The 18805-nt window shown below is 49.2% G+C and overlaps 1 protein-coding gene across 5 annotated transcripts in view; it reads right to left on the minus strand.

Annotated features, from left to right (window-relative positions):
• Positions 1–10479: 10479 nt before the first annotated feature.
• Positions 10480–18805, minus strand: part of CYFIP2 (cytoplasmic FMR1 interacting protein 2) — a 104574-nt gene continuing 96248 nt past the window's right edge. For all 5 annotated transcript variants that reach the window (XM_037152234.2, XM_037152235.2, XM_037152236.2 and 2 more), the window contains 3 exons: positions 16781–17019; positions 15089–15236; positions 10480–11011 (listed from right to left, as the gene is read on the minus strand). In XM_037152234.2, coding sequence (XP_037008129.2) covers positions 10844–11011; positions 15089–15236; positions 16781–17019 — 555 coding nt within the window. In that variant the 3' untranslated portion in view covers positions 10480–10843. The remainder of the gene's footprint in view (positions 11012–15088; positions 15237–16780; positions 17020–18805) is intronic.

Raw genomic sequence — 18805 nt, forward strand, 5'->3', positions numbered from 1 at the left:
AATGTTGATTTCTCTCAAAGGGCTGCAGTAGGCTGAATATTAGCCACGCCCACACCCCAGCAAACACAAAACAGAACAAAAATGAAAAACCACATTCTAATCCCCGGAACCTGTGACTATGTTACCTTCATTGTAAAGTATGGGACTTTGTCCTGGCTGGTGTGGCTCAGTGGATGGAGTGCTGGCCTGGGAACCAAAGGGTCACCAGTTCAATTCCCAGTCAGGGCACATGCCTGGATTGCTGGCCAGGCACCCAGTAGGGGGTGCATGAGAGACAACTACACGCTGAGGTTTGTCTCCCTTTCTCCCTCCCTTCCCCTTTGTCTAAAAATAAATAATCTTTTTTAAAAAGTATGGGACTTTGTAGATGTGATTAAATTAAGAATGTTGAGATGGGGAGATTACCCTGGACCATCTGGGTGGGTCTGGTGTACCTACGAGGGTCCTTATAAAAGGGGGCACAGGGGGTCAGAGTCAGAGGGGAAGACCATGTGGGGAGGGAAGCAGAGACTGAAGTCACGAGGCCACGAGCTGCAGCGTCTAGAGGCCAGGGACACCTGGGCCCTCGAGGGAACCAGCCCTCCTGATACTGTGATGTCAGCTGGGGGACTATGCTACCAGACTTTGGTCTTCTCGCGTCCATAGCTGTAAGACAATAAATGTGTGTTGCTCCATCAGTGGTAATTTGTAAAAGCGGCCATAGGAGACAAATGTACTCTCATTTGTACCGAGAGTGACCCCCCAGCTTGTTCCAGACCCTGGAAATATATTCTAAACTTGGCCAGTTTCAGGCAGAAGCTGTTAACCTTGGATTCCTTGGAGATCCTGCGGCTGTTCAGGAGCTACTCTCTCTGAAGGAGAAAATATGCACATATGTGTGAATCCACTATTTCAGAGAGGCCACGGACCCACGAAGCTTGCCCCTGGACCTCCTCGGGTTTAAAGCCGTCCTTTGAAGACTTCGGGTTGCCCTTCCCTCATTGGGTCCCCTAAGGCCTCAGCGTGGAATTCTGACTGTCAGGGCAAAGCAGCCTTGGAGGTCATCTGGGCACCACACTCATTTTAAAGACGGAGAAAATGAGGCCGAGGTAGTAAAACCAGCACCAGTCCCGGGCCTGGGGACCCCCAGGCCTGCTTTCTCTCCGTGTGCACGCTCTCTGTCTGGGGGGGAGGGGGTGCGGACAAAGGCTGGGGAGGCATTCTGGGGCCTGCCTGGGGTTTTGGAAACGCTTGAAGTTACCGGTGAGGCCAGTTTTCTTAACCAGTCGTTTATGGGCCTCCACGTGGCCTTTCCCCAGGTGCTGTGAATTAACTGGGGGGTCCTCTTGGGAGCTTGCCACAGAGGGGCTAGGCGGGGCAGCAGGCCCTGCCTTCTCCCCTCTGCTTTTGAAGAACAGCCCCATCTGACCTCCTGGCTGCCTGGGTTCTGTGACAGTCTCTTCCGCTGCCTTCTTCTTCGTCTAGGCTTTTTTGGTTCTTGAGTCTGTTGAAAGAATTTGGCACCGATGGGGAGTAGAGGTAAGTGAGATCTTCTGGAATGTACGTTGACCCTCCCTGGGGAGCCCTGAGTGGAAACCCAGGTTGGAGAGGAGGTAACGGGGCACCTGGGTGCGGAGGAAACACTGGGCGCCTCCAGCGGGCTGAGCCCCCTTTTCTGAACCAGTCCCCTCTCTTGAGCACTGGCTGTGGGCCCGGTGCTTGTGAAGCTGGTTCGTGCATACTATCCTTAGGCCCTTGCGGCAACCTGAGAAATAGGTATTACCACTGTTAACTATACTTATCAGTGTGGATCCTGATGTTCCGAGAGATTGAGAACTGGCCAGTTCCTGGCAGGGCTGGGTTTTCAACCACCAGCTTTTAACCGATTACTCGCCTTTGCCCTAATCTTGGCTAAGAGCAGTCCTAAGAGAGAGGAAATGGCCGTCACCACAAACTGCTCCCGCAGGCTCTGCCTCCACGCAATTCCCCAAACCTCACGCCCACCCTGCCTCTGCTACTTTCTTGTATTTGTCCCTGTCCCTTCTGCAGGATCCCACCTCAGGTCCTCCCTACCACCTTGAAGAGTACGACCACAGCATTGAGAGTTGACACCAGACAATTCTCCTTTATTCTCCTCCCTTTTATGACAGCTGCTGTTTTAAGCCAGGCTGACTTCTTAACACTCATTACACAGCAAGCTTCTCTGAGGGGTCAAGCAACTGAATCATTCAGTGGACATAGTTGGGACACTTTTGACATGTCACTTCCTGTGACAGGCACAGGCACTATGATGGTGAGCAAGAGGGTTTTGATCTCTATAATCATGGCCTGTGTCCATTCAATGGTCACATAATATTGAATTATAATTTGATAAATAGCAAGAAGGTCAAGTATAGAATAAGTGGAGAGCATTTAACAGAGCCACTGAGACCTAGGCTTCAGAGAGAGGGGGTGTTTCAAGTGGGACTCGTTGGGCGATGGGAGGTTTATTTAGTCTGTGGACAGGAAGGTGAGGTGGGTGGGGGCGCATTCCTTGCAGACAGGGTCAGGTGTGAGTGTCGGGGTGGGCGGGCCTGGGGCCCCAGGACGAACCGGAAAAGGCCAATGGCGTGGTTGTTCAACCTGCACTGTTTTCTGAGTCTGGATCCTCACTATTAAATGGGAATATGGACGACGTGGGAAGGGCATTAGATGAGAACATGTAGTAGCTGTGGATGAGCTGACCCCGGGCTGACCCCGGGCTGTCCCCAGGGGCAGAGTCAGCCCCCATGCCCATCGCAGGCACCAATGAGTCCACGAGTTTTCTCCAGCTCAGGGCTGGGCTCCTTGCCAGAAAGTGGTTAAACCCCAACCAACCAGGGGTTCTTTGATTTTTCCCTTTTCCTGTCGGTCTGAAACTCCAGAAGGCAGAAATCCCTGGGTTTTATCCTGACTAATGAGGGTGGAGCTTAGGGGCCACATATTTTTAGCTCCGATAACATCTCACAGCATATTTTCCCAGGGAAACCCTCCGTTTTCCCCCTTCTGCCGGAAGCTCTGGGCCAGCCAGCCCGCGCACCATCTGGGACTGGCTGGGAACAGGTTGGGAAGGGGCGCAGACTGAGGCAATCAGAGTAAATCAAACCAGATGAGCAAGCAGGGGCTGGCTGTGGGGGCTGGTTACTCTCCTCCTCACCCAGAGGGGAGCCAGTGTGTCTTTGTTCTTTTCCCACCTCCAGCTTTGTTCTCTTTAGGGGAACTGACTGCCAGGTCAGAGCCAGCCCCTCCCCCCGTCCGTCTGCAGGGTCTGGGGCAAAAGTACCACATACCACATGTCTCTGAGTAATCAAAAGTTTTAAATCATGCTGTTAAACTGTTATAAAATATGCCTGGTCTTCCTGATGACAAAACATACATTTTTAACACAAAATAAAGTATATGTAAAGTCACTGGTTTTATATGACTGCGAGTTGGTGAAAATACCAAAGATGACTGAATCTAATTATCATTGCATATTTCTGCATGTTCTGTTATTGGGCCAGCAAGATGTCTGAATGGGTAAAATAAAAACATCTGTAATTTATAAATTAATATGTATTCTATAAATTTCACTTTTTAGCCTTCTCTTTAGCAATAGTATTGTTACCGAACAAGAGGAGGTCCGAGGGAGGGGCAATACAATATTTGGCCCACCTAGGGATGCCCAAAACTGCTATACAACAGGGGCCCCTCCCGAAAACCAAAATACTAAAATCTACTGGGCCCTTCTGTCCGCCGCCAATTGGAAAGACATCTCTTAAAGCCAGAGATTTGTGAAAAGGAAACAAAATGTTTATTTAATGCTATTCAGGCCTAATGCCACCACTAAAATATCAAAGTCCTTTATGTATACACCTACACCCACACAGCGCTCCCTTCTCCCACTGGGGGTCCCAACTCCGGGTACCGTAAATCAGGAAAAGAGCACACGTCTGTGTTGCAGACCGCTGGCACCGTCAGCTGTGTCACTGTGCAGGATCTCGAGTTAATCCAAAGTACTGTGGTACCCTCTCACGGTCCACTGGCAAGAGTCCTTTGTACCCAGTTCCAGTCAAAGTCTCTGTTGCTTTTCAGGCCCCGCGGCCAAAGGGGGCACCCCAAAGCCGCGTGGGCCTCTTCTACCAAAGCTGCAGGAGTCCGCACTCCACCAAAAGCATGTGGCTTTCTTCTTCACCTGGCTGCAGGGATCTCCATTCTGGCAAAGCTGCGTGGTTCTTCCCTTTCACCTGGGAAAGAGGGGGTCCGCACCCTGCCAAAACCACGTGGCTCCCTCTTTCACCTCACCTAGAGGGGGTCCTCACTCTGCTGGAACCGCGTGGCTCTCTCTCCCAGGCCTTCCCACTCAGGAGCGCAGCCCTTTGTTACATCTTGAGTCCAAACCCTTCTCACTCAGGAGCGCAGCCCCTAGTTACATTCTGAGTCCAAGCCCTTCTCACTCAGGAGAGCAGCCCCTAGTTCCCATCTTGAGACCCTGCCACAAACTTCTCTCTGGCCCCAAACTTGGCCACTGCTATTTAACATATCTATGAAACCAGTTAAAGGTTATAGATATGTTAAATAACCATTCCTCCAGAGGTTAGCTGCAAAACTATTGCTATGCAAAACAGCTCTCAATGGCCTGGCTCCATTCATCCCTTCCCCCTGGGGCGGGGGGGCGGTGAGGACATCTTATATGTCTCTCCAATATTTCTATACTCTTTGAATTCTGGACACCATTCCAAATCTGTTTTTTTTGGGGGGCCCCCCCTCGCTGCACCCTGTATCAGTATCTTGTTCTTACAAGCAAGGTTCCACCCAGTCTGCAACCTCTTTGAGGTACAATTGACAAAAATTGTGTGTATTTAAGGTGTTCGACGTGATGGTTTCATATACCCATACTCTGAAATGATCACCCCAGTCGAGTTAACGGACTCGGCCATGGCCTCACAGGCACCTGTTTTTCTTTCTTCTTTTTGGTGTAGTGAGGACATGTAAGACCTACTTTCTGTAATCAAGATTTCTGTATAAATTGTTTTCTGTTGATAGCAATGCAAATCAGACCAATGTACTTGATTCATTGTAATGCTTAGTTTTTAAAAAAAACTTGAATTTGAAGAAATTTTGCTCTGATAAGAAGTATCACCTGAAAATGTCAATAAGATTTCAAAAGCAACACTCAGATTCAGAAACGAATTCTGCATTTTACATATTACATTCAACTACGCTAATGGGGTCACATATAATTATTGTTATTACAGGAAACACCAGAAAAGATTTCACTTCATTATATAATATGTAGCATATATTTATAACATATAATTTATATAGCATATATAACTTACATATACTCTACAATATAACATGTTGTATTACATAAATATCCCTTACACTGTAATGACCTCGTCCATGAAGTCCTTCCTGACATTGCCCTCATCCTCTTCATCATCCCCAGCTGGAAGAATGCTCTCCTTCTAATGACCTTGAAAACTTCGTTGTATGGGTGTCTCTTGGGACCCCTTAGCGTTACTATTATATGCTTAGTGGTTAAGAGCTGGGACTTGAATCCTGATTTACTGAACCCCTGGCTCCATCCCTTACCTTCTGAGACCAGTGCCTCCATAGCTTCATCTGTAAAATGGGGGTAACTACCTTCTCCAGGCTGCCGGGAGGTTTAAGTGAATAAAGCATTTAAAGCACTTTTTCTGAAGTCTGGCATGGAGAAAGCTCAGTAACTGCTCATGGTTATTAGACTCACCATATTCTCTCCGCATAGTTCACAGTATGTATGTTTTTTCCTCCACTGACGACCCTGGGTGTCTCTTTGGGTCACGGCCATGATCGATTTTTAATCTATTACAGAGCCTTGCAAATAGTGGAGTTCGAGAACCGTTTCTCAGAGACAGGGCAGTGCAGCCCTCCCACAGTCCCGGGGCCCCAGAGGGGGCACCTTTCCCCGACCCACCCCTCTGTTTCCTCAGGGCCATGGACCGAATGGTGACCCCTGAACTCATATGTTGAAGTCCTAACCCCTGGTACCTCAGCATGGGTCCTGTATTTGGAGACGGAGCCTTTAATGAGGTAATTAAGGTCAAATGAGGTCATATGACTGGGTCCTACTCCAAGACGGCTCCTGTCCTTAGAAGAGATTAGGACACAGACACACACAGAGGAAAAGCCATGTGAAGACAGAGAAGATGGACGTCTACACACCAAGGAGAGAGGGCTTAGGAGGAACCATGCTAGCAGTTTGGTCTTGGACTTGCCCCTCTAGAATTGTGAGAAAACACCCATTCTGTGGGGTTTTGGTAAGGCGATGCCAGCAAGCCACAGGCCTCTTTCCATCAGAAGCCCCGGGTTCTCTGCCAGTCCCCGCTGCCCGGCTTGTGCCCAGGGGCCATGACCCCTGTGCTGCCTTCTCCTGTGGGAGGGTTTTTTTTTTTTTTTTTTTTTTACTGTTGCAGAGAAATGGGTGTTTAAGGTCACGGCCACAGGAGGTGCGGTGTTAGTCTGGGCTGATGAGGTTCTGCGGGACTCGGAGCACGAGGCTCTCCGCGAGGGGGAAGAGAGCACTGGCAACCCCCAGGTGTATTTGCCCGTGGAATCTGCTCTTCACTGAGCGTCCCTCAGGACTTAGAGTCCCCCAACTGCTCCAGCTCAGCTCTACAGCCCCATGATGGAAACCCTCAGAAGCTGTGACGCATGGCTGAAGAGGACGTTGAGTTTGTGAAGGGCAGCGACCTAGAATCAGGAAATCAGAGCTGGGAGGACCTACGAGCATTCTGTCCAGTCTGAAGATGAGGAAACCGAGGCCCGGAGAGATCAGAGGCCCACCCGAGGCCACCGCAGTGGGGGAGTCACCAGCGCCCCAGATCTATATCTGCAGATGGTCTTTAGAGAAGCTGGTGCTGGTTTGAAACCCATCCTTCTAGTGTTATTCTTGTCCTTCTGACGAGTATGAGAGGTCTGCAGGCAGCGTCAGCCTGGGAGCTCCCCCAACACCAGGCTGAACTCACACTTACTGACCCGAAGCCCCGAAAGGTCCAGGGACCGAATCCCTAAGACTGGCTTTGGCGTCTGGCATGGCTGATCAGTTCGTGGTAGTGGGACAGCCGAAGCCCGGGGTTTGGAACTGGGTTCAAATCCCAGCATCACCTAGTAACTGCGTGAAAATAAACCCCCGGTACAGCCCCTCTGCCAAAGTGGGTTACACCACATCAGGGGCTGCACTGCAGTCACTGGGATGGATGCACGAGATTTAGCACCGTGTGTGCACACGTCAGGCCTCACTGAATGTTAGGGCTCATTCTTCCTCCAGAACCTGGGAGTAACAGGGTACAGCCAAGAGGGAGGGCCCCAAAAAAGGATTTGAGATGGGGTCCAGAGCTCGAGGTTTCCAGGAAATATTAAGATGTCCTCACAACACCCCCCCCACCAGGTGTCAGTTGGGGGAAGGGACAAATGGAGCAGGGCCATTGAGAACTGTTTTGCATAGCAACGGTTTTTGCAGCTAATCTCTGGAATGGTCATTTAACATATCTATAACCTTTAACTGGTTTCATAGATATGTTAAACAGCTGTGGCCATGCTCTGAGCCAGGGAGAAGGGAGTGGCTTCTACCCAAGATGTAACTGGGGGCAGGTCCCCTGAGTTACAGCTCCTGCATGAGAGCTTGGAGTTGATTGGCTCCCCGCCATGGGGCCACAGCTGCCCAGACTCACTATGGCAGCCCAGTAAACTTGTAATAATACAGGGATGCTGGCAGGTGTAACTGATTGTAGGAGGAGTGGGAAATGGGGCTGCACAGGAGGACTGGCCCGGGGATTTAAACGCAGACACGGCAGCCATTCGGGGGAGAGCTGTGTGGTTTGGGGCAGAGTGAGGAACCCCCTCTTGACAAGGTGAAAGAGAGAGCCACGCAGTTTTGCCAGAATAAAGATCCCTGCAGCCAGGTGAAGAAGAAAGACACACACTTTTGGTGGACTGAGGACCCCTGCAGCTTTGGTAGAAGAGGCCCATAAGGCTTTGGGGTGCTCCCTTTGGCCGCATGGCCTGGAAAGCAGGAGAGACTTTGACTGGAAAAATGGGTACAAAGAACTCTTGCCAGTGGACCATGAGAAAGTGCTGCATGACTTTGGATTAATTGGAGATCTTGCCTGGATGGCGACACAGCTGACAGTACCAGCAGCCTGGAAAAACGGATGTGTGCTCTTTTCCTGATTTACGGTGCCCGGAATTAGGACAGGGGGAGAAGGGAGCACTTTGTGTGTGTGTGTGTGTGTGTGTGTGTGTGTGTGTGTGTAAGTGTATACCCTAAGGGACTTTGATATTTTAATGGGGACACTGGGTCACTACTTTAAGTCTGTATAGCTTTAAATAAACCTTTCCTTTCTTTTTCACACATCTCTGGCATTGAGAGATGTCTTTCCTCTGGCAGCAGACAGACGAGCCCAGTAGGTATTAGTATACCATCCTTGGGAGGTGTCCCTGTTGTTCTGTAGCAGTTTTTGGCATCCCTGGGTGGGCCAAATATTGCCCCCCTTGGACCCCTCTTGGGTAACAAGGGGTCTGGGGTGTCAGGCACACTCCGGGAGACCCCAAATCCCTAAGGGCAGGAACTGCCTCCTATATCTTGCCCAGCCCAAGTCTGTTTGTAAACAGGTCATTTTCTCCATGAGAAAGCAGAAGTGCAGGGCACCCTGACCCGCTGGCTCTTTATCTTCTCCCATTCCATTCGGGTTATTTTCTTGGTCCTCGAGTGTGTGGCCTTCCACAGGCGACGGGGCCTGGGACACAGCCCGGAGTCACGACCAGGAATCGGGTTTCGCCAGTTTGGAAGCAGTTTTAATGAAGATGGAAATGTTTATCAACTCAACACGGGTACCCCCAAATACAAAGCCAAACATCATCTTCCGCTGCATAGCAAATATGAGTGAAGAATTTAACATCATTATTTGATCACAAGCGTAAATAGAAGTCACCATAAATAAATGTAAATTCATTGTACAAAAAATCCCCGACAACTCTTAATACAAATATGGTACATTTGACAGTTTCTGAAACAGGTTTTTTTTTTTTAACTTTTTAAAACCTAAGATTTTTTTTTTCCTGGTTCTCAGACACACAAAAAAAACCAAAAGGGGGACAGTAACACCAGGGAGGAAACAATGTCACACCTTGTCCTGTGCTCGTGAGTCAATGCTGCTGGCAAGCCGGGGACATGAGCTGTCTCCCAAAGGTGAAGACCTCAATTTATGGGGATTGAATCTCTTGAAGATAACAGGATTCGATTCTATGAGAGGTTCATATTCAGGTTTAGGAATTGGGGGCTGGAAGGGCATGTTATTGAAATAGCACTCTCATCAGATGAATGGTCCACATCTTCACAAAAGCAAAGGTCAGGGATTTGGAATGATCCCTAGGACTTAAGGGCTGGACATCTGTCTGAAAGGGCTGCTGTTTCCAGACAGGACTGGAGGTACTTAAGAGACTTTATGTGGGTTTTGAAGGTGCCTTCTGTGTCGTCCAGCCATGGGGTGTAACCTTTCCCTCTTGCCTTTGACCTGTGGTCATAGCAAAAAATAAGAAATTGGAACAGGAAGTAGTACCTCCGGACAGGAGGTTCTGCCAGCTTCTGCCCTGAACCACTTTTCTCCCCTATGGTTATTTTGTTTCATGGCTCAGAGGGAGCTTGAAGGCCGCGGTCAGCTGTGGTCCTTGGCCTTCCACGTGCAACACAACTCAGAGAGCCCGTGGAAAGTGCAGATCTCGCCACCTTACTCCCAGAGATGCAAATTAGTGGTTTGAGGTGGGGCCCAGGAGTCCGCATCAATGTGCTAATCTCAGGAGCCCTTGATGTAGGGGCCTTTGGACCACACTGCAGGCCCCGCCCCCCCCCCCCCCATGGTGAGCTGGAGTGTGTCACACAAATCTGCTGCTATGGGCTCACCTTTGCTCTTTCCGGGGGTTAAAACAGGCCAGTGGATTAATGGGAACCATTCCCATTCATCCACTCTGAGGGGGGCATCATTACTGTTCTATTTTTTTTCCCTCCCTGGGCTGTGGGGTGGGAGGAAGGGATATCAAGTATCTCACTTTATATTTTCTTACAAGTGCAGAGGCATGGGCCCCTTGAAGATGACTTGTTCTACCTGAGACATTCAGTTCCAAAGGCTTCCATTTTTCTGAGCAGTCTCCCCATGCTTTTGGGGAGATGCTGCGAGAAATTCTGACCACAGCCAGCACCACTGACCATGGTGCTGACACCTGGAAACTTGTCCTCTGTTTGCCATGGCTCTCAGCACCTAGTCCAGGAGTATTCTTGGCGGTAGAATCCCTGGTGTCCAGAGCAGGAGGAGATGCCACCTGGGCAAATGGGGGGAGGGAGCCAGGGGAGGTGAAGAAGCCAGTAAGTGGAGGCACGACCATCAGGTTGGGCTGATATCTTGGGCAGCAGCCATGCTCTTTCTCCAGCTGAGACTTCAGCTTTGAGGTCGCAAGTGGGCACTGGGTAGGAGGTCCCCATCTTGGGAGGAGGTCTTGGGAAGCAACCACAAATGGGGGGGTGACAAGGAGAAAGGGTAAAACTAGGGCTCTTAACACAGCTGAGGAAAAAAAGGAAGAAAAAAGAGCACACACTGCCCTGTGTTTTGTTTTTTCATTTCTACTAGGGCAAACTGCCATGGAGATGTCAGGGGAGAGCATGCACAGGCCCCGCCCTCAGGAGGTGTCCATGTATTTGGGGAGGTTCTCGTAGGCTTCCTGGTCCATCTCATGCGCTGTCCAGTCAGACCCCGTGGCAGGGCTGGCCGTGGCTTTCTCTCTTCTCTGCTTCGTCTCCTCCAGGCTGAGGGTTTGCAGGACCTTCTGCCTAGCAGGTGGTGGCCAGGGACTGGTGGATGGGTGGCTGGAAGCAGCGCACATGCTCCACGGTGGAACTGTCTGTCTCCACGGACTTCATGTACTTGTTCAAGATGGCAAATACCTCATTGTTCAAGATCTGGTACTTCCTGATCCTGTCTGCCATTTTCTTCAGGGGCTGAAAGGACAGGGCCATTCAGGTTAGCAGTGGGAGGAGGGGACAGAGAAATAAAGGGTGAGCAAGGGGTCGAGGGTCCTGGTACCTCAATGATCACGTCACTCTCTCACTTAAAGACCTTCTGTGGCTTCCTAAAAGATAAAGCTTGGCCATATAACCTTTTCGTGAGTTTCAAAATGTATTACAAAGCCACAGCAATCAAAACAGTGTGGCACTGGCACAAAGACAAAAACTGATAGCAACAGAATAGAAAGCCCAGGACTAAACTCTTCCATATACGGTCAAATGATTTCTGACAAGGGTGCCAAGACCATTCAATGGAGAAAGAATTGTATTTCCAACAAATGGAGCTGGGCAAACTGGATATCCACATGCAAAAGAATGAAGCTGGATCTTTACCTCACACCATACACAGATAATTAGATCAAAATAGATTGAAGATCTAAAGAGAGGAGCTAAAATTATAAAACTCTTAGAAGATAACATGGAGAAAAAACTTCATGACATTTAATTTGGCAATAATTTCTTGGCTGCAACACCAAAAGCACAGGTGATAAAAGGAAAAATAAATTAGACCACATCAAAATTTAAAAACTTGTGTGCATCAAAGTCACTATAAATAGAAAAAGGGCAACCCATGGAATGAGAGAAAATACTTGTAAATCATATGCCTGATAAAAGATTAATACCCAGAATATGTAAAGAGCTTTTATAACTCAATAACAACACAAAACAACTAAATTCAAAAGTGAACAAAAGACGTGAATAGACATTGCTCCAAAGCTGATAAACAAGTAGCCAATAAGCACATGGAAAGATGCTAACATCACTAATCATTAAGGAAGTAAGAATCAAAACCACAATGAGATACTTCTTCACATTCATTAGGATGGCTATTACCCAAAACCCAGGAAGTAACAAATGCTGGGGAGAATATGAAGAAATTAGAACTCTTGTGCATCACTGGGAATGTGAAATGGTGCAGGTCTGTGGGAAACAGGGTGGTGGTCCTTCACACATTAGGAATAGAAGTCCTAAATAGGAGATTTCCGGCCAAGATGGAGGTGTAAGTGGAAACACTGTGCCTCCTCGCAAAACCAAGTTTAAAGACAACAAAGTTTTAGTAACAAAAACGCAACTAAAACACAGAAAATTGAACTGCATGAAAGTCCGACAACAAAGAACCATTCAGCCAGACAGGTAAGAGGGGTGGAGCCAGTGGCTGGCAGAAAGGGGTAGAGCAGGAAAAGGTGGCCAGACAGACCCAGGCGTGCAGGTGGGGGTTGGCGGATCCCAGATGCAGGGTGGCAACTGGTGGACCCAGTGAGGGCGCAGGGTGGCTGGCTGAACGTGGTCACAAATTCATGCGCAGATAAACCAGGCAGAGGAGCGAGCAGTGAGACAGACAGTGCAAACCAGGGCCCCAGCACTGGGAAATAAAGCCTACAAGCACTGATTGGAAAAACTTTCAGGGACGAGGTGAAAGGACAAGCTCCCAGGCTCACAGAGAATTTGTTGGAGAGACCCATAGTGTCCTCCTGGAGGGCGCACAAGCCCACGCGCCCGGAAACCAGCACAAGAAGGGCCCAATTTGCTTTTGGGAAGCAGCAAGAGGGGACTGAAATCCAGGAGAGAGCAGAGCAAGCACCATTGTTCCTCTCTGACCCCGCCCCCACATACAGCATCACAACCCAGCAACTGGGTCGCCCCACCCTGGTGAACACCTAAGGCTCCACCCCTCATACCTAACAGGTGTGAACAGACCAAAACATTATGGCTCAAGAAGAACAGCTTAAAGCCCCAGAGCCAACACATCTAAGCAACTAAGAGAGAGACAACCTTTCAGATGCACAGTTCAAAACACTGGTGATCAGGATGCTCACAGAACTGGTTGATTTTAGTCACAAATTAGAGGAACAAATGAAGGCTAAACTAATTGAAATGAAGGGAAATGCACAGGAAACCAATAGTGATGGAAAGGCAACTGGGACTCAAATCAAGGGAGTGGACCAGAAGGAAGGAAAAAATGACCAAGCAGAAAAGGATGAAGAAACAAGAATTCCAAAAAAGGAGGAGAGGCTTAGGAACCTCCAGGACATCTTTAAACGTTCCAACATCCAAATTATAGGGGTACCAGAAGGGGAAGAGGAGCAGTCAACAAGTGGAAACCTCATTTGAACAAATAATAAAAGAGAATTTCCCCAATCTGGCAAAGGAAAAAGACTTCCAGGAAATCCAGGAAGCTCAGAGAGTCCCAAAGAAGTTGGACCCAAGGAGGAACACACCAAGGCACATCATCATTACATTAGCCAAGATTAAAATGAAGGCAGCAAGAGATAGGGGGACAGTCACATACAAAGGACTTCCCATCAGACTGTCAGCAGATTTCTCAAAATACACCTTACAGGCAAGAAGGGGCTGGAAAGAAGTATTCCAAGTCATGAAATCCAAAGACCTATAACCAAGATTGCTCTATCCAGCAAAACTTTCATTTAGAATGGAAGGACAGATAAAGTACTTCTCAGATAAGATCAAATTCAAGGAGTTCATCATCACCAAGCCCTTATTATATGAAATGTTAAAGGGACTTATCTAAGAAAATGAAGATAAAAAAGATGAACAGTGAAAGGACAGCAAACTCACAGTTATTGACAACCACACCTAAAACAAAAGCAAACTAAGAGGACAGGTAGATCAGGAGCAGAACCATAGAAATGGAGATCCCATGGAGGGTTAGCAACAGGGGAGTGGGAGGAGGAGAAGGGGGAAGAAGGAACAGAGAATAAGTAGCATAGATGGTAGATAGAAAATAGATGGGGGGGCAAGAATAGCATGGGAAATATAGAATCTAAAGAACTTATGACACATGGACATGAACTAAAGGCGGGGAATGGTGGGGGAGGGGTGTGCAGGGTGGAGGGGAATGAAGGGGGGAAATAGAACAACTGTAATGGCATAATCAATAAAATATATTTAAAAAAAGAAAAAATAGAAGTCCTATACTTGAACAGATATTTGCACACTCATTTTCATAGTAGCATTTTCCGCAACAGCCAAACGGTGGAGGTAATTCAAATGTTTATGAACAGATGAACTGATAAACAACATATGGTATATTCGGCCTTAAAAAGGAAGGAAATTCTGAAATATGCCACAACATGTTGAACCTTGAACACATAGGGTAAGTGAGGATTCCACCTCTATGAATTCCCTAGAGTAGTTAGACTCACAAAGCCAGAGAGTAGAAGGCTGGTTACCTTCCAAGGGCCTGGGGTAGGGGGTGAACGGAGTTACACACGGAGCCCCCAGTGTGTAATGGGCAGAGTTTCAGCTGTGGAAGAAGAGAGTTCTGGAGATGGATAGTGGGAATGGCTGTAGAACAGTGTGAGTGTGCTTGAGGCGGTGGAACTTAAAGATGGTTAAACTGTACACGTAAAATGGTTAAAATGGCAATTTTTATGTTATATATATTCTGCCACAATGAACGATAAGCAAACAAACACCCTTTATGAGGTGGCTCCTGCCTCTTTCTCCTCTCAGCCACACATCTTCACACCGGTGACTTTGCTCTGGCTGTCCCCTCTCTCTGGAACATCCTGCCTGGCTATTTGCTGCCTATCACCCCGGACTGGGTCCTGGCATCGCCTCCATGGGAAGTCTCCTCTAGCCACGCCCCCACTCCCTGGCCTGGTTCAGACAGCCCTCCTGGTGCTCACACAGCGGCCCTGCTCCCCCACAACAGTGCTCCCCTGCCCTCCCTTGCATCTCATGCCCACACAGCTCTCCTGTTCACTGAAAGCCTGTGCAGATGAGGAGCCTGTGTCCACACAGCCTGGCTGGCATGGGGAATGTGTGTTTCAGGACTGGGGCCTGGCCCTGCCCTGCAGGGCAACCTGATTCATCCCACCGGGTTACGAGCAAGTGATTCATGGCTTTCTGCGAGGAGGTCCCCACCACTGAGCGTTGCTGTACCATCCTGCAATGTGGGGAGTTGGCTCCATAAACAGCTCACCCTCCTTTTCAGATACAAGCCTGCTTGTCAGGCCTGGCCCCACCTCCCAGGCCCCAGCTGCTTACCACATTCTTAATGATTTCATCCTTCCCATCCTGTCTCTGTACTTTCAGCAGATGGTAACAGAAGTCGAACAGGTCGAAGCGCCGCTGCTGGCCCAGCAGGACGATGATGGAGCAGCCCGCCCAGTTCAAGCCATCACCAAAACATTGCCTGGGGGCAGGGAGAGGAAGCGGCTGGAGTGAGGGGCACGAGAGGGGGCAGGGGAAGGGTCTCCTCTCGCACCAGGAGCATTGCTAGTGAGTAGCCGGTGTCTGGGACAATTATCTTAATCTGTGAAATGGGTACAAGGGAAGCTGTAGGTTCATTTGTTCTAGGGACTGTGATGATATTACAAGCCCTTCTAACCATGAAAAGGTATCAGCCTGTTGCCTCACTGATGTAAGAAAAATCACCTTTGAAGAGGACAAATGTGCAAGAAAAAAAATTCAACTGGTCCTTGAGATTTATGTGGCTGATTATGTCAAGCAAGTCAAAGAAGGATCTGTTTTGGCCCATAAAGGAGTTTGGGCTCACCTGTGAGGGGAAGGGCCGTTTCAAACCTGCTGGCCAGTGTGGGTGGGAGGGCAGGCATGGAGCATCGTGGACCTTTGAGCAGATGCCACTGGTGCGTGGGGTGGGGTGGGGTGGGGGCTCCAAGTCCTCCTGGGTCTGGTAAAGCTCAGCCCTCATGTCCCCAACTCTCAACGGCAATTTGGGCAACCTGGGGGCTGTGGGGTCGCCTCTCTGCTGTCTTTCCCCCCTGGGCAGGTTTCCTGCTTCCCCGTGGCTGGGGGCGCAGGCCCAGCAGCTGCTCTGGAAACAGCCCTCCCATCCCAGGCCCTGCGGCCCTTCCTCTGGGCCCCCTGTTTGGGCCTCCTGTGCTTTTCCCTTGAGCTTTTGGTGCCCCCCCAGGGCAGGCCTTTTCTGCTTTCCTCGACACTCTGCTCTGGGTGTGTAGCTGGGTGAGTTGGGGAAGAAATGGGCTCTGTTCTGTCTTTTGAGGACAGGACCGGGTTACTCTTAAAGGTCCCCCACGTCTCAAGGTTGGAGGCCTCCAGAACCAGGGCACCCCAAGCACACCCGGACTGACCTCTGCCAGGGAGCCTTTCTCTGTTCTGAAAACCCTGCGGTCATGTAGAGGGGTGAGGTGGGCAGTGAGGTTCTTAATGTCAAACCTCCACCAGGGCTCCCTCCTGCCTCTCCAATCAGAAACACAGGCCCCAAGAGTCCCAAAGTCCCCAGTACGCACACTCCCAGGCAAACCGCTCCACCTCTGCCTTCACCCACCTGTTGCCTTTCCCGGACAGCAACACCCCTCCCCCACCCCCTGTCTCTTGGCCTCTGTGCTGGGATCTGAATCCCAGCAGCATTCAAGGCTCAGGTCTAGTCTGTCAATTAAATTCTGACCACTCATTTCTCTCTCTTCTCAGGCGTCTGTCCCCCTCCCTGCCCTTGCCATGAAGCTGTGTCATGCAATGTGCCACATGTCCCTTCACAGACTCCACGGTCCCCACAAGGCCAGGAAGCATCTGATTTTGCTCAGTACCACTGCAGGTCCAGCCCCTACACGGCGACCTGCACATAGTGGGTGCTCCATACATAGCCCTTGGGCAGCCTCACCCCACCCACACCTTTCTGGCAGGGCTCTGGCAGCTGAAGCCTTGTCGGGGCACAAGCAGGCTGGAGGTGACCCTGCTTTCCCAGGAGGTACTCACTCAGCTGTGAACTCGTTGGTCCCCACGGGGATGCAGTAGACGAACTGCATGGCACTCCACAGCCGGTGGAACTCCACGCACTCGTCGACGTGCATGACCCCGTTGGTGGGTGGCGGGCCCCGCCAGATGGGGTCCTGCAGGTAGCTCCGAATGCGGGTCAGGATGACCTCGAACATGGACAGGCCGCAGCACAGCCGCTCCTTGGTCAGCAGGTCGCCCTCCCGAGCGATGGCGATTTGCTGGGAACAGAAGGGTATAGAAACTTTCTATCTACGTCTCAGACCCCGTCTTCCACCTGTCATGAGAGACCCCCCAAACCCTGGAGCTGGAATTTGTTCACCAGAACTGACGTCTTAGCCAGGGTGAGGCACTGACTTTATACACCTGAGGGTAAGCCTATTGCAGTAGGTCAAGTCTAGGAGCCATCGATAGAGCAATCCTTTCAAAGAACATCGATATACCCAGGCAATGAATGAAATGCTCGGTGGACATTGAAAAGACTGAGAGTACTTCTATATACTCTCAGAGTACCCTTCTAAGAGTCCTATTGCTATGACTGTGCTATTGCAAGTACTCACTCATGTTCACTGTGTGTAACACACCAGCCCTGTTCTAAGCACCCGATCAGTGTGGGATCCACTTATTCCTTACACCAACCCTGGAAAGTAGGTGCCATTATTATCCCCATTTTACAGATGGAGAAACTAAGGTTCAGGGAGGCAGCCAGTGAGTGGTAAAGTGAGGACCTGAATCCTGGTAGATCTGTGGGTTAAACTGTTAAGTGAATAGAGCAGGTTGCAAGAAAGGATGTATACGATAATCCTATTAAAAAACATCGCTAACATGCAAGCCCACAGACAGACACACACAACTATATGTGGGGTGTATGTCAAACATTTTAGAACAATTAACATTAGCTGTGGGAGCAGATGGGCATGGATAAGTGGGCGAGACTTTCACTTTATACTTTAAATACTTCTGCATGGTTGTATGTGTTACAATGAGCATATGCTACTCTTAAAATTTGCCACCAAATTTACAGAATTATTTCCTCCTATGAGAAGTCCCCTGACCATTGTAAATGACCTCTATTCATCATTTAAATTGGCTTCTGGTTACTGCATCTCTAACATCAGCTGGCTAGACAAGCACATCAAAACACAGCCTGAGTTACAAGTGAAATATCTAGGGAGAGAGGTGTCAAAAGCCATGTGCAAAGTAAGATAGATAGATAGTACAGTCTAAGGTCAAAATAAGGTCTCCAAATCTAGAGACAAAGCTAAAGAGGGTGCTCGTGGGATCAGCTCCCAAAACAGTGGTCTCCCCAGACCTTGTTTTACAGGGAGCCTCATAGCTCAATGTAAGCCCCTCACCCTGGAGCCCCCAGAAAGAGGATAACCTCTCTATCACTCTGTGGAGGGAAATAAATCAGGAAACATCACTGCTGGAGCCTGTCAGGATATTATGGGTCAGGAGTGCAGTTGTCATGACAACGATGAGCTGAAAGAAGTCTCAGGGAAAAAGGTGTGAATTGGGGAAGAAGAGTTTCACAGCATGTGTGTTGAACAAGAAGGGTAGGGAACCCTCATTCAAGGTGACCCTTGATTCTGGGGGTGGAGAAGGGACCCCTCAAGTTGTCACAGTTAACTGGAAATATCTCTCACACAGTCCTGAACCTGGGGCTGGATTCTCTTCTCACCAGGCAACCCTCTACCAGGCCGGTCTGTGGTTCTTCATGTCAGAAAGGGAGGGCCTGGAACAGTGAAGATGCTCCGTAAATAAATAAAGGATCTAGATCTGTTCTTGAGTCATGAATATTCTCCTTCGTAAATTAATACAGAGTGTTCTGAATTGCTAATTAATCTCACATGCATTTAATCAGTCTGAATCAATCCTCAAGACCTGACAATCATGGGGGATTAAAAAATTAGTGAGGGGGTTTATAAATCTGCAGTCAGACCATGAATTCTGGTTACTCTCCACCTACTACAGCTGACCAAAGGGCCCTCGACCCTCTGAAATAGT

This window comes from Artibeus jamaicensis, unplaced genomic scaffold (genome assembly GCF_021234435.1).
Source record: "Artibeus jamaicensis isolate MK-2021 breed Jamaican fruit bat unplaced genomic scaffold, CSHL_Jam_final contig_432, whole genome shotgun sequence".
Taxonomy (NCBI): Eukaryota; Metazoa; Chordata; class Mammalia; order Chiroptera; family Phyllostomidae; genus Artibeus; species Artibeus jamaicensis.